The sequence below is a fragment of the Glycine max genome, chromosome 1 (assembly GCF_000004515.6).
Source record: "Glycine max cultivar Williams 82 chromosome 1, Glycine_max_v4.0, whole genome shotgun sequence".
NCBI classification, from domain to species: domain Eukaryota; kingdom Viridiplantae; phylum Streptophyta; class Magnoliopsida; order Fabales; family Fabaceae; genus Glycine; species Glycine max.
The window spans coordinates 2,914,773-2,931,923 of NC_016088.4; the positions used below are offsets into that span (position 1 = coordinate 2,914,773).

At 32.2% G+C, this 17,151-nt stretch overlaps 1 protein-coding gene and 1 pseudogene across 1 annotated transcript; one reads left to right on the plus strand and one right to left on the minus strand.

The window, feature by feature from the left end:
- Positions 1-215: 215 nt before the first annotated feature.
- LOC100803027 (polygalacturonase At1g48100) lies at positions 216-4,396 on the minus strand. Its single transcript, XM_003517670.4, has 8 exons — positions 3,935-4,396; positions 3,707-3,835; positions 3,050-3,217; positions 2,910-2,948; positions 2,436-2,643; positions 1,996-2,077; positions 1,760-1,868; positions 216-1,665 (listed from the first exon to the last, which is right to left on the minus strand). Exons 1-8 carry the CDS (start codon positions 4,178-4,180, stop codon positions 1,261-1,263), a joined length of 1,386 nt encoding a protein of 461 aa, XP_003517718.1. The 5' UTR covers positions 4,181-4,396; the 3' UTR covers positions 216-1,260.
- A 7,818-nt stretch (positions 4,397-12,214) lies between these two features.
- LOC100803559 (cysteine-rich receptor-like protein kinase 3) lies at positions 12,215-16,178 on the plus strand (annotated as a pseudogene).
- The last annotated feature ends 973 nt before the right edge of the window (positions 16,179-17,151 follow it).

The following is a 17,151-nucleotide window of genomic DNA, read 5'->3' on the forward strand; positions in this document are numbered from 1 at the left end:
ATTTTACATATACTTTGTTTCCATTTTTCGTTTCTCTCCGGAGGACCCTTGTAGACATCCCCTGAATAAATAAAAAATACTTTAAAATGGATTAAAAATTCTGAATTAAAAAATTCTATTTTGGATTGAGTAATCTAGAATTAAAAAATTCTGAATTATTCAATCCAAGACCTTTTTAGTCTAATTAACTGACAACTAAGCAATTACTCTAACAAACTAAAAACTAATTAACAAACTAATTGAGAGTTCTAATAAAATTCAATCTAATTAGAATTGGGGAGTGATCAGATTTTGATTAGATTCCATTCAACAATTTGAAATTAGGAAAAAGATCCAACCAAACAGTTGTTGCAAGCCCTTGGTCAAGTTTTTCTTCCATTGCACCATGTTTTTCTTCCATTAGGAAGGTCATAAAGGTTGCAGTCAACAAGGGTTTCGCTGAAACCATTGATAAGCCAGTTTGGATGATCAACGAGTCCTATTTTGTCACCATGAGCAAGAAGGTCTTGAAGTCACCAAAGATACACCTAGGGAAGGAAGTGTCTTGTGCTAGGGTGCACAGAAGATTTCGAGAGTGCTTCCTTCTATGTCTTTAAGGCTCTCCACACTGGATGGCCTGATTGATGAACTTGAATGTTAATGAAGTTGGAAGAACAATTGAGAAGGTGACATTCAAAGGGATCTTTCCACAGCAGAGCTAAACCTACACCCCTGCCATTCACATCTACAACAAAACAAGAATTAAAGCCAAGGGATTTTATTTCTTCAATACGAATTGCATGAACTAGAGTTTCACAAAAACGAAAATTGGAAGAATTGCATGGTGCTAATTGCTAAAGAGAGAAAGAGAGGATGTAGTATAATTTAAATTTACGTGTCATTTTCTTTCCTATTGGAGAGTGTCTTATTACTATTGAGAAGTTTTTTTTTTTTTTTTTTACGTTTATCTACATATATATCATTATATATAACCCATTAGATCACAACTTGTGCAGGTTATTCTATAGTTTAGCTAGAGGTCTTGATTTCAAATTTTCAACTAAAAAATTAGTGGAGGATAACCAACAAAACATTCATCAATTAATAAAACCCAAATATTGTTCTCACTCAACATTGAACTAATAAACAAAGTCTATTAGTACATTAATTCCAATGGAAAAAAAGAACTAAATTAATTACACCATCACCTTCCCACAGTTAAAATAATATTTGTAGAAGGGAAGCTGCCACTAGGCTCAAAACTAAGGCTCTCATCTGCAATTAGTAGCACACTTTATCATGTGACCTTGCTATCCTCTTGATTAATCCACCACCACTTCTCAAGCAATAATCAATGCTTGAAGGTAGAAAGGGCCCTTGTGATTTTCCATAAGAGTTCCAGCACACAGCTTGTTGCAAACCTCTATATTTAGGGGAGGGACTCAGTTGAATATCAGTTAAATCAACATCTGTGCATGGTATGGAATTGCTGCAAGCTAGATGCACAGGCTGCATACCATAAGTTCCATGTATTTGATCAAACTTAACCCCAGAAATCACCACAGTGCTTGTATGGTTCTTGCAGATTTGCTTGTCACAATAGTATTGGTCTATCATTATTGGGTACATAACATCATAGACTTGAATTCTGGAAAATGTCACATTTTTAACCATACCAATGCCTCCCTGTTAATTATAAAGAAAAAAAAGAACTCAAATTAATGTCAATAACCAGACTTTGTTATAACCAAGTTAAGTGCACAATTAAGTTAATTAATACCTGCCATGTTTTGATCCTTGCTCCATATAGAGTGTTTTTCATAGATATATCCTCAACAGTGATGTCAGACACACATGCCGCACTCTTGTCTTTTCCTAATCCTCCCAAACTATATAAAGAAAATTAAATGTAAAATTAATGAATTATCAGTGTGATTAACTTTGCTAACAAAATCACTAAAGGAAGATGCCAATTCGTACTAGTTAGGTTAGGTTGTAGATAACTTTTTTTCTTACCTTATACCATGTCCAGGGCCACAATTAATGTGGTGGACATGAATATTAGAGCAACCGGTTTGGATGGATACACAGTCATCTCCTGATAATATAAAATAAGACCAACTATCAGGAGATAAAATTTAATATAGGTACCATATATATATATATAGTCTGGTTTAGGTACCTACTACTATGCACAGTGTTACAAAAGTTAAAGTTAGTTCAGCTGTTAAAATAATTTTATAAGGTGCACGTTTCAAAAGTTAGTTAGCCGTGACAGTTTACCGTTTAAACTTGAAAAGGGTCTCTCAGCCAATCATTCTATGTCAAAGTAGTAAAGTGGCCAAATGCACCATACTGGCCATGATTTAACAATTTACAAGATTCTACTATGCTAGCTGCAGGTATAAATGGAATGTACAGTCATTTAAAATATATAAATTAAACTAAAACCTTACCTGTTGAAATGATAGAACGTTGAATTTCTACGTCCTGTGTGTTTTGTAAGTGAATGCCATCAGTGTTGGGGCTATTCTCCGGGGAGGATATTGTAATGTTGTTAACTTTAATCCCCTTTGAGTTGTCAAATTTTAGATGGCACAGAGGACTGTTTATGATTCTGATATCACGAACTGTTACAAAGTTGCTGGAGTAGAATCTTATAGCCTGCATATGATAAATGCCAAACAAGACTTATGAGAAACTAATAGAAATTTAGTTTTTATACATATAAGTTTCTCAATAAGTACTTATATAGAAGAAAAATGAAATGTGTTTCTCCTGTAAGCTAAAGATAACTTTTTATAAGTTAAAAACAGTTTTTCGGAAAAGCTAAATGATTTTAATTTTTTTCAAAATTTTACTGAGAAGTTTATCCAAACTGTTCTTAGACTAAACAAATTAGTATGTTAGACTGTCAGACAAAATCTTACGGTTGGTTTCATGCCAGGAATATGTTTGGAGTAGCTCTTCTGCAAGAATTCATCATGAATACAAAGTGAGTTACTTGTGTTTGAAATTTTTATTAACTTTATCACATATTCTTGAATTTGTTGTTTTCTGGTAATTTTACCTGTATGTCATAAAATTCTGAGGAGCTCCACCAGTTATAGCCTTGGCCATCAACAGTGCCAGAACCTTTGATGGTGAAGTTCCGCACCCACTTGAAATTTATCCACTGAAACAAACTGGATTTTGGCCAGGTAGATGCTTCAGGAGGTGCCAACAGAGTTCCATCTATCTGTTAGAATTTAATTTGCACTAACATGTTAAACATACAACTTTCAAAATGCCACATAAGATATTGTTTGTGTGTGCGTGTATATTATGCTATGCAAATACAAATTATACATTTTATTCTAAAGCTCGTGCAAACTATTATTTTGAGACTAATTACCTTATGTTCGAATCAACTTCTTTATAAGTAGTTGCAGAAGAAGAAAACAAAAAATAATATTCTTCTATAAGTTAATGGCAATTCATAAGTTAATTTGAGTTTCTCTAAAAATATTTTTAATTTATGAATAAGTTCATTTCATTTTTTTTTATTTTCTTTTTCTATAAATATTTATAAATAATCCAAAGGTCTAACTTAATTGATTGAGCAGAATGTTTATAAATTACTTAGTATATATCTTTGATTCCTATGAATAAAAAAAATTTATGGATAAATTTATCTAAAAAGACCTAGTACTTAAAACCAATAAAAGAGTGAGAAGTGAAAGACAACCTGAAGAGTAAGGTCAGATATACAAGGGCCTTGTAAAGTAACAGGTTTGATGAGGAACTTGAGTTGTGCTGGAATTTTAACTGTAGCACCAGCAACTTTACATGCACCATTCCATGCAGCTAGAAATGCCTGGTTTATATAAACATTTTGGACAATGTTATAACTCTAGCAATTGAAACTCACTAATTGTCTTTAATTTCTTAATATGCTCTTTCTTTCTTTCTTTACCTCTGAATCATCAGAAACTCCATTTCCCTTGGCGCCAAAAGACAAAACGTCAAAGGTGCTCCCTTGAGGGGTTGGCACTGGGCATGGAGAATGTGACCCTTGAGTGTGACCACCTTTGTGACGTTTGTGAAGTTTTTTCTTGATGTTTGTCTTCCTTGCTTCCACAGAAACTATAGAGAAGGTGACAAAGATAATCACCAACAAGGACAGGAAAAAGAGTAAGGAAAAACTTCTGTTCCTCTTCATTTCCTTTTTGTTTGTCACTTAAATAAAATTACAACACTAGCTAGCAACGAAAATTCTAGGATCTTGAGGTGGTGATATTGTGCTTCGTACAGGGAAGTCATATATATATATATATATGGTAGTTATAGAAGGTATATATATAGTGGAATATGATGGAAATAGTGTTTAAAAAAAGTTGTTCAATCACTAATGCTTAAGGTTAGGTCCATTGAGAGAGACGTGGATACCCTTAATGTCACATAATATATAAAGATTCCCATAAGTATGACATGGTATGTGTACTTTGCAAAAGTCATATAATTGTTTATTGTTATGCTTTTTTTCATCATACCTTTTTTTTTTCAAAGAAGTGCTGAACAGAATTTCATGGTTGTCCCTCTGCAGTGAATATTCTTGTTGCCTGTGGAAAATACAGATCACAATAAGCTCCCATTAAGACATGGCGAAGGTGGCTTCGCCATCTTTTTGTAGGTCAAGAAATTTGGCTTATCCTTCCAATTGGCTGTCCACTTTTCATATATATATTCATGTCCCTCCAAGTGAAGAATAATTCAGCACAAAAAAAATGACAGAGAGAAAAGTATTACAATCATTTAAAGAGAAACTCATCAAAAAATAATCCATGTCCCTTGATCGATGTGTGAAAACTTTTACACTAATTAATAGCACATGCCAATTAAACTCATCCAAAAATGAATGTGAATAATGTATTTTAATATAAACAAACAGTTCTGCTTTCCATCGCTCTAATATGGTAATGATTAAAAAATTTAAAATTATAACATTTAATGTTGTTAATACATTCTACGGTGTTTTTTTTTAATAAAAATAATATTTTCTTATTCCTTAATCATTTTCCTAAGTTAGCAAAACCGTATAAGACCTTTCTTGAAAAATTGCAATAATGAGTACTACTAAGATTTGTTGGACTGAGTGTGAAGGTTTTGGCTTACTTAAACATGTGGTTTTACATTCAGTATCATGATTTATATATGTATGAAAAATAAAATGCTAACAAGTGCCCTGAAAATATTAGTTAAGAAATTAAGTGTAGAAATTTTTTTATTGGAAAACATAAAATTACGTTTTTCATTATTTGTTTTGTACTCTTTTATGATTGATTAACAATACTAAAAAAATTAGAAGAATTTAACGCTTAACTTTATTTTGACAGACTAATCTGTTACCTATCTGCAATCCTCTGGGAAACTCCAAAAAAAATTAATTATAACTTAACATTTATCAAAACAAAGAAAACAGAGAGCCTTCTCAGTCTCACCAAACTTAATTAGGGGAAGTATCTTTATAGATTCTTATATGCATATATAAGAATTAATTTGTTTAATGTTAACTAATAAATATGAATATTTTAAAACTAATGGCATACTAAGTTAGAGATTTAAAAATTAAATGCGCATTATCTTAGTATGTCCTACTAATTATCAGTACGTGGGTAGAACAATCTGTTAGACTGTTAATTAGTAGGATTGTCTCGTTTTCAATGCACGGAATAATCAAACAAATTCTCCCTACTGGCTGGTAAAGTGGTAAGTCAATGACAAGAATGTGCTTAAACAAACCAATATTTTTATACTTACCATTTTCTGTTGTTAATCATTGGTAGCATAATCGTTTTTTGTTGCAATTTCATAATAAAGCATTATAGTCCTTCATTTGTTTGAGGGGGCGGCGGATGAAAATAAATAATCGTTTCATAGGATAGGTTAGCTTTGTTGTTTTTACATAAGCTAGCTACTTTTCCCCCTAATCGCACCATTTGACCATAATTATAAGCTTGATAAGGATAATGTAATCATTTGAATAAAGCAATGAAATAAATAAATAAAGGCAACACAATTATAAAGCAGCAATTAATGGATAATCCAGGTCACTACCTTACTAAATTAAACCCTTATCTTCTCTGAAATACCGGCTTTATTATGAGTAAGAAGTACACAGTGCTTCTTGTTATTAATTACACCTTTCATTGCATGTGTATCAATGTATCTCAGAAGAAGCCTATCAGGAGTTCCTAGGTTGTTATGTTGCAGACAAGTAAGAGTGGGCCATTAAAGCGATCACTATTTAAAGCATTATTTTATCAATGAGGAAAAATAATGTATATATTTACACAATTATCTTAACATGATTAAATTACATATGATACTATAATTGTAAACGAAAAGTTGCATCTTAGTTTTTTTTTAATCAAGTTAGTTGTTAACCATAAGTTTTCTGTTATTGAAGAAATTTGAAGTTTAAACTTAGAATCTCTCTCATATTCCTTCTTCTTTTATTATTAAATCAATTTTATATCTCATATAAATTATATTTTATTATAACTACTAAGTCATTTGTGTGTTCAATTAATTAATACACTTTAAAGATAAAGTAATAGTCATAATTTAAAAAAAAACAATTATGATAATTGTAACAACTTCATAGCCTATCTATGAAATTGTTTTTTTAGAGAGAATATATGAAATTATTGCAATCACAACAATTGATTTCCAAATTAATACTAGAGGGTATTTCTATATGTACTTTTAGAGGAGTCAATCCTCAATGTTACTCAACATTAATTCCTTTCCTCGTTACTTCAACATGTATATAAATGAAAAAAACATATAAAACGCGGAATATAATTAAATCAATTTTATTCAATAAAATCATAAGGAATATAATTTTATTCAATAAATTCAAGTTCAAAAAAGAACTCAAGTTAAACAACAAAATAAAATAAAGTAAAATAACATATTCGAACAATCAAAACAAAAACTCATGCCTTAATGTCACATTTTATTAGAGCATTGTGTCACGATGTCCTCCAACACGAGACTCCTTAAAGCAATCCACCTAGTCATCTCCTCCTACGAAAATAAGGTTTGAGATCATCACAGGATCTAAACACAAACAACACACAGGGAGTGAATCATTACATTCCTCAACCAATAGGAATAAATAGAAACATACACGTATGATATAAATATAACAATAATATAATTATAACAACAATATAAGTATAACAAAACTCAACTTTGACATAGTTCGTATCATTTCATTACTAAACATATAACATCACTTGTCCTAGAATTTAATCACAAATCACATTTCACGCCTTCACGATTAATCACATATTCAAGACAACACATCTCAAATAGAATACCACATCTCACACACACATCCATTACACAACAACACATAACAAGTCACAATGATCATTACCCAAGCATTATGCAATAAATACACTAAAACTCAATCCTATATGCAATATGGTACCATGTTAGTGAAAAACAATACCAAGACGCCTAGGAGTACATAACAAAACACACCACACAATGAGTATGTCAGGTCATTCTCATTAAGTGAAATCATAAGGTGATCGGTTAAAGTTATTGTTTTGTGAGAATGCTTCAATCATATGGGATCAACATAAGCTTAAAGGAACACTCAAACCAAGTGTATTTATCCCTAAGGCCTAGACTCTGAAAAATCCGTTAAGGTCTCACCTTCCTGATTCAGGTCCAACCCCTAAAACAACTTTTACACGCAGACACTGCTCATGAATTATACAATACACACGATCTTACACTTGTTTTCAAACACATTTAACACATTGCGCTACAATTTAACACCTCATGTTCCCAACTTGAAATCCTACACTTTCATTTTAACACCTCAGGTTTCTAACTTGGAACCTTACACTTTCCTTTTTAACACATCAGGTTTCTAACTTGGGACCCTACACTTTCCTTTAACATCTCGCGCATAAACACGTTTCTCAAGGTAAATACTAGTAAGTTAGTGTATAATTCACAATTCACAACACGAGTAATATCACATCAAGTATTAACCAAACACTTATTCACAATCATATTCTATGTCCACAATTTAACATCTTAGAATGTCATAATCCACCATTACATGTTTACGTGTATCTCAGAAATTAACACATGTTCAACTCGTCACTTATACTCAATCTCAATCACAATTTCATAATTCCAAATCGTCATGTCATTTTGTCTCATGAATCATATACACATCACACAGTCGTAATATTTACATAGCACAAAACATATATATATATATATATATATATATATATATATATATATATATATATATATATATATATATATATATATATATATATATATATATATAGACATATTTAATCGAACTATGTTATCACTTATCATACATCATATATATAATCATTCACTTATTCGTTCAGTTAATAACAACCACACTTACATGTATAATAAACAAGTATATCCTTATATTTCCTCTTAAGTTACTACGACCTTTGTAGAGTAAAATTATAAGTACATGGGATGTATTAATCCTATTAAGTTCATACTTATCTTGTTTTAAAGCTAAGACAATTATCTACAACTATTATGTTGATCACAAAAACCGATTTCACCATTAACTATGTCTAAACCTAAGGTAAACATTGGATCATTGCTTAATCCTGATAACTCAATCTTTGCTCAGTAATTTGACTCTCTAGGGAGCTATACAACTCTGAATTGGGTGAAACCAACGACATTGGTTAGCTAACATCTAGGGCTACAACATTTATGAATACCACAAAACCTAATTCAATCATTTTCTTAGTCAAATTTAGGTTACAAGTTGATTCACGTTGTTAGGAAAATAGTACAAGTTTAAAGCAACTGATTTTCACTAAGCACAGGCGTGCTTCGTGAAAAACCTCCATTTCGTGAAGCAAAAGAAACACAATTTAGACCTTAAAACATGCCCAAATTCAAAATGAATATCACAGAACATGTAATCACATCATGAGGAGCAAAACCCCTCAATCAATTTCAAGAAAACATGCAAGAATCAAGAATTCCCAAATTTATAGGTTTCTAACATTCAAAGTCAAACACTCAATTAAACCATCCAATTCGCATCAGGACATCAGTTGACCCATAAAAAATGAGCAATTCATAGTTATCATTGTATATGAAAAATTAAAACGCATAAAACACTCCAAAATTAACCTCAATTTGATCCTCTAAGTAACCCTACACATGTTCACTCTAACCCCAATTGTGATAAACTCATCTCTTACCTCTAAGTGGACTCACGTGTGTAGTCCGACAGTGATTGTGGTGTCCCTAGCGGTTCCCTAAGATTTCTGAAACTTTTCCTTTGTTTGCTCTGCTAGGATTTTCAAGCGTTAGAGAGAAGAAGAAGGGATTAAAGCCTCAATTCCACTGCTTTCATGCGAGGGACATTTCTCTCTATACAGACATTATTTCAAAAATCCCAACGGTGAGAATATGCAAAATTAGTTACGAAGGTAGTATCTTAATCTCAAGACGATCCAACAGTTAACGAACTTGAAATCGTAATTTTACTGGGACAAGTTTGGATGTATGCGGAAAAAAAGAGTTTTGGGAGAGAAAGAAGCGAGAACGAACTTGGAAAGAAGAAAGAGTGTAGAAATGTATTGTAATTGTAAAAATTGACCTAATATGTCTCTATTTATAAATATGATACTTTTAGTCTATTATTTACTCTATTTTTTTATTTTTATTTTATAATAATGAACTCTATTTTACTCTTTCATTAAATAAATAACCAATTAAAACATTCATTTATTTTCTGAAATATTATTTTACTCTATCTCTTTTATAATAGTATGAAACCCTTATTTTAATTAACAAAATTTGTTTTCTCTCATTTATTTAATTTTTAAAAACTCTATTAATTTTTAAATAAATTTTATTTATTTATTTTACGAAAAACAAAGTGTTACAACCCACATATTGATATAACCACAATGGTCATGATTTATGTGTCGTAACAGGTGGTATAGAGCAGCATCTCTCGTATTAAAATCATTGAATATTTGTTACAGAAAGTGTGCTGGGTGAGGCTTGCTGGGTAGGAAAGTAAGACCATCCAAAGTTCCAACCTAGTTTAGTTTAATGGTAGCCTTATGGGGTTATGGTATTATATATATGAATGAATGAGAAGGTGGTTTACACGTATAATTAGATGATTAAAAAGCAGTTTCTAGCTGAAATTGTAGAGTGAGCCTAAAATGGAGACATAATTGGTTGTATGGGCTGAAAAGAGAGTCCAGCTACTAGTTGTTTTTGTCTTTGTTCTTGCACGCGGGTGGACCACAATGGGACCCGTTTATATATGCCACTCTGCTACTATTTTATATGTTATATAGTTTATACAGGGAAAAGAAAAGAAACTCTCCTTTTGCAAAGCACACACTTTATCCACCTAAAGAGAGCCAAATTGCCACTTCTAGCAGCCAAAGAGGTGTTAAATTTTCCAGAAAATGCAAATTTGATTCATTCCAGGAACTTACAATAAACGATCTTCTTTCCAAGTTTCTTCACATATTTTGAGAATGATAATGTCACTTCCAAGGAAACTTCTCAATTTTTATAGATTCCAATCATGTTATTATAGAATATAACTATTATACAATATATATATATATATATATATATATATATATATATATATATATATATATATATATATATATATATATATATATATATATATATATATATATATATATAAAAGAGCATATTGTAAAGTTGGAGAATCGTACACAGATCATACAAGTTTAGTTTAGGGGGAAAAAGTAGTTGGAAATAAAAGATAAAAAAAAAGTTAGATGAATTTTAAGTAGTTTTGTAGAGAAGAAAATGAAATTATTTAACGTGTTTGGAAGCCTATTGGCAACATATATCTCTCTCCAAAAATCATGTCAATTTGATTGAAAAATGCATAAGCTACTCTTGGTAGGTTTTGCTTGGACACGGATCAAATGCCGTAAACAAGAATCCAAATACACAGATAGTTGTGGAGAAAGTAAAAGGAAATAAATAAATATGTTTGTGTAAAACAATATAAATATCTTAACAAAAAAATAAATGTGATATAAACAAGGGTTATTGATAGAAAAACAGAACCAAAACATCCAACAGATACAAATAAGAAGAAAGGAGCAAACAGCATTTACGTATTTTAGATTTGTAACTCAACTTTTCACATATCTAAAATGTGACAAGAGCTTAAATATAAAAACTATGAAGTTCTTCATTGAGGACAAACAAATTATGACTAAATAAAAAAGAGAGCACCATTAGCATGCAACTACAACTTGCCTTTTCTGAGCACAAACAAACTTTAATCAAACTTACAAGCAAAACAGAAAACTACAGTCATTAAAATATTTTATTAAACAGCTTGGAATAATGATAGTATTCAACAACAAATATAGGAGGTGGAGGTAAAAAACTATTGATTGAAACTCTTTGTTTTTTGGGTTTTTCTATCCCTTACTAACTTTGGTTTTCTTTTCCTCACAGATCCTTAAGTATCATTAAAGCTCTTGATACCATGTTAAAAAAACAGAACCAAAACATCCAACAGATACATAGAAAAAGAAAGGGGCAAACTAAAATTATGTATTTCAAATTTGTAACTCATTTTTTCACATATCTAAATTGTTACATCAAGAGTTTAAATATAAAAAAAAAACTATGAAGTCCCTCGTTGAGCAAAGCAAACAACAAATTATGACTAAGTTGAAAAAAGAGAACATCATTAGCCTGTAGTTATAACTTACTTTTTCAGAGCACAAACAAACTTTAGCCAAACTTAAAAGTAAAATAAAAAAATACAGAGTCATTAAAAGATTTTATAATAACAACTTGAAGAAATCTCAATCGAAGAAGTGACAAATTTTCTAAAAATATTTAATTCATGCCAGAAATATATTTTCTAAAGAAACTAGAATATAAATTTTCCCAATATGTCTTGTTTACATACATTATTAGCACGGTCTCTTTATAGACGTTTTATTCAATATTGACCAAAAAATTGATGCGTATTGCATACGAATAACTGAATAATCCCTAAACAAAGCTTTAATGTAAAATTCTAACGTGAACACGAAATGTGCATGAATCATCCTGTTTTTCTATATCTTCTCATGTCCACAATGTTCGTTTAAAACGCAAAGTTCACAAATGTAAATTTGAAAACAACGAACAACACTGGTACAGATGATATTACTTGTAGTTAGCACACAACAAGACACAGTGGTAACAGCTTTTATCCCTTAATCAAGTGATCCAAGTTTGAATTCCAATTGACCATTGAGTATGAAATAAATCACGTTGAGGAAAGAATACTCACCTTTCCAACAAAGATTTGTTACCGCTCTTGGCGGAAGACAATTTTGTATCAATAGTATGATCTAAAAAAAAAAGTTATCACAGCACACCTGCAGTTAGCATCAACTTTTGACTTCAACGTTGGTTGTGTTGCTCACACGGTTTCTTCCTTCTTCACAAAGCACTCACTTCACTTTCCTTCGCTTGCTTGTCCAAACTTTCTATGTAGGACAAATTCTTTGCATTTCAAACCCCATCAACAACAGAAACAATCTATTGTTTCTTCCAACTTCAATGTCCCTTGCATCGTTTTTTCTTATCTTCCTTTGTTACCATGCACTTCCTGCTCTTGCTGATCCAAGTGCCACGGAGGTAGCAGTGTTGAGCACCAACACAACAGCCCCAATACCTCAGCGACAAGCTTTCTTAACAAACTTCTATGATGCCTTGGAAGCCTTAACCGCTTTGGTTACAAGGCAAAAGTATGCTCTTATTGTTAAAGGGACTACTCAAAATAATGCCACTGTCTATGCTTTTGGTGAGTGCGCGAAAGATCTTACAAAACCAGATTGTGATGTGTGCTTTGCACAGTACAAGACACGTGTCCTTAGGTGCTCTCAATTTCAGAGAGGCATTAACGGTGGCATGTTTTTCTTTGATGGGTGCTTTCTTAGTTATGATGGCTACAACCTCTTCAATGAGAGTTTAGCCCTCAGGACTTGACTGTTTGTGGAACCGAAGATTTTTGTGGGAATTGGAGTGTGTATAAGGCCAATACTGTGGAGTTGGTGAGAAATTTGAGCATTGAAGCACCAAAGAATGAAGGGTTCTTTGTGGGGTATGTGAGTCAAAGGAATGTGACTGTTTATGGGTTGGCTCAATGCTAGAAGTTTGTGAATGGCAGTGCCTGTCAGAACTGTTTGGATGAAGCTGTCACTAGGATTAATTCTTGTGCTCCAAAAGTAGAAGGGAAGGCATTGAATGTTGGGTGTTACTTGAGGTATTCCATACACAATTTCTATAATAGTTCAAACAACAATGCCCCTCAAGAAAATCACGGTTAGTTGGTGCTACTATTGGGAAATTTGCCTTTTTCTCTTTGTTTTAGTAGATTTTCTTTTTTAAGTCTATACCATGATAGACAATCTTGCATGAGCTAGGTAAGATCATTATGAGTAGTAAAGCGCTCGTTTCCAATATTTCTAGGACTCAAATTTGAGACTACTAATTAAAATGAAACAATTAAGTAACGATTAATCTAAGTGCCAAATGATTCTTTGTTTTAGAAGAACATTTTGTCTATGTTGTTTATGTTTGTTATAGTATTTAATTTCTTAACAACACAGACCAAAAATCTTCATGACTTATTCTTGGAAACCATACAAATAAAGCCATGTGTTACTGTGTATTAGGACACACAAATCTTGCTACAATTGTGGCCGGCTGCAGCATCTGCTTCCCTGGCTTCTGCTGATTGTTGCAACTATGATTTTCTTTGTGAGGACAAAATTACTGAAGCGGAGGAGAGGTATCTATGAGTGATATTTTGGAATATTAAAGACAGTTCAATGTTTAAACTTCAGGTACTGAAATCTATGTTGTTTTTGCCGCAGAAAGAAGACAATTTGGTGCACTTTTTGACACGGTGAACAAGTCCAAGCTAAATGTGCCATATGAAATTCTTTAAAAAGCCACAGATTACTTCAGTGATTCCAATAAACTAGGAGAAGGGGGATCAGGATCAGTTTATAAAGTAACTTCTGATCCTTTTTAACCACTAAAAGTGTTTCTGTTGCTTAAAGAAGGACTAACTGTGTGCTATGATATCAATATAGGGAGCTCTGCCAGATGGAACTACCATGGCTATAAAAAGGCTTAGCTTCAACACATCACAATGGGCATATCATTTCTTCAATGAGGTCAATTTGATCAGTGGCATTCATCACAAAAATCTAGTGAAGCTTTTAGGGTGCAGCATTACAGGACCTGAAAGCCTTCTTGTTTATGAATTTGTGCCTAATCACAGCCTCTATGATCACCTATCTGGTTACAATCTAATATTATTTATCTGGTCGTAAACACTATTATCTTTTTAGTTTAAATTAATTACCAAGGTGTCCCTTGAACTGCTCCAGGTAGAAGGAATTCTCAACAGTTGACATGGGAAGTCAGGCATAAAATCATATTGGAAACGGCAGAGGGCTTGGCCTATCTTCACGAGGAATCAAAGAGAATCATTCATACGGATATAAAATTAGCCAACATTCTCATTGATGATAACTTCACACCCTAGATTGCTGGTTTTGGACTTGCCAGATTATTTCCAGAAGACAAGTCTCACCTTAGCACAGCCATTTGTGGCACATTGTAAGGTTATCTCCTCTAATATAATGCACAGATAAATCACATAAATGCAATTGATTAAAAGAAGATTAAGCATAGGGGAAAACTTGTTTTATAAACGAAGGAATTATCATAATAAAGTGCAGAATTGATGAAATGTAACCAACACAGTGTGAGTCATGCAAGTCACATTTCAATGATGCCCTTTTACGATTGATATGCACTTTGGTATCTTGTATGAAGCTCTAAAATTAGCCCTTCTGTTAACTTCTAGCTCTTTTACACATTTTCATCCCTTAGTTCACAACTTTATATAGTCTTTCTACACAATTCTCATTCAATTTTTTTCATGTCCACTTCTAGGGGTTATATGGCTCCAGAATATGTAGTGCTAGGGAAGTTAACTGAGAAAGCAGATGTCTACAGTTTTGGGGTTCTAATTATGGAAATTATATCCGGCAAGAAGAGCAAATCCTTTGTTGAAAATTCATATTCCATCCTACACACGGAAACACTTTTACTATTAATTTATTATCATTTGGCATATTTCTATTAATTTGGTCTATAACCGCCGAGTCCAATAGCATTGTTGAATCCATCAGCGGACATTATCTAGTGGGATAAGGCTTTTGTTGTTGTAGTTATATACTTCTATTAATTCATTTCATGCTTTTAAAAAATGTTCTCATAGCTCCGAGACTTTTCTTTTCTCCTTCTGTACAAGGTTTGGAGCCTTTATGGATCAAACAGGCTATGTAACATTGTTGATCCAATCCTAGAGGGAAATTATCCGGCAGAGGTAGCATGCAAACTCCTTAAGATAGGGTTGCTTTGTGCACAAGCATCTGCAGAGCTTAGACACCAATGTCAGTAGTAGTGGAAATGATCAACAACAACCATGAAATTACTCGGCCAACACAACCACCATTTCTTAGTTGTAGTAGTGCAGAATTCAGCAAATCTATTTTACAAGGAGAGAGTTTTCAGCCTAGATCTATGAAGCACCGACACCGACACCGGATACGACACGGACACGTGGACACCTGTAATATCCAAAATATAAAACGTAGTACGGGTATCGTGTCAGTGTCAGACACTCACACGGACACGTGTCAAACACCCGACACGACAAGGGACTGGAGTATCCGTGACCGAAAGTCTCATTCAACATAAATGGGTTACAATATAAATATGAAAGGACTAACAATATATTTTTTAACACACTCTTTATTACTGGTTAAAGTTTACTGAAAATTATAAAATTAAGAGCGAGGTTCATTAAATAAGAAAATAAGAAAAGAAACTCGTGCACTTTTGTATTTCAGTAAATAGTAAAGTGTGTGAGTGTCTGCTGAGCTTTCATTCTTAAGAGAGACAGCATGCTAGAAAACATGGCTTCGGTTATAAGAAAGACAGCATGCTAGAAAGCATGCCTTATATAGTTGTATATATATTAAATGGGAAGGTGCTTGAAAGTTTATATGCTATTTATATCCTGGTTTTACTTTCTGATTGAAAAAGATAAATATGAGTTTGGCTCAAATTCTATGTATATTAAATAATCTTGTTATAGAGAAATAATCAATGAACCGGGTACTACTATGATTTTATCCCATTCCATTTTTGTAAGAATTTGTGGAGTTCGGACTCGTTAACAATCCATCGTGTGTTTGAATAAAATGATCGAATGCTAAATAATACTCGTAAAGGGTGCGTTAGATGCATAATTCACAGTGGCTGAGATTTGATCTTGTTACAAAAAGTATGATCATGAATAATAAATTATGTAGTTGATTAAGTTTCAATAATTGGTTTTTAAGTACATGATTATAACTTGTCGTTTTATTATTTAAAGAGAGGGATTCACTTTTAAAATTAAATTTAGGAGTTATATCCTTTGATTGAAAAATTATGATTGAGATTAAGAATAAATGTAGAAGTGGCAAAATGGACAAGCAAATCCAGGCCGACCCAATTAGGCCCTCTAACATATAGGGCCTGGACACCAAATTTTAGTTCCAAATCAATTATGGATTTTAGTTTGTAAATTCCCTTTTTTTATCAAAAAAAGAAGAAGAAAATCTTTAATCGGGTTTGAGTTAGTTCAATTTCGTCAGTTGTGAAGCAAGAGTTCAAATCGAACCTGAACAACTGTTTTTAATTGAAATAACTGAAATATAATTTTTATATATTTTATTGTCTTATATTTTTTATGGGCATTTTTATTGTTTTATATGTACCAACTGTCTAATAAAAAAGGCATTTGATTTTGAAAGAAGACTTGTTCCACTTCACAATTGCCCTTATTACAAAACTCCACCCCACCAATTCACAAAAGTCAGACGTTACTTAAAAGGCGTTAAGCCATAAACTAAACGTCATAGGACCAGATAATGAATGGTTAAGCTTAAAAAACAAAGTCATATAGTTTTTTTAAGTGATAATGTGGTTATCAAATTA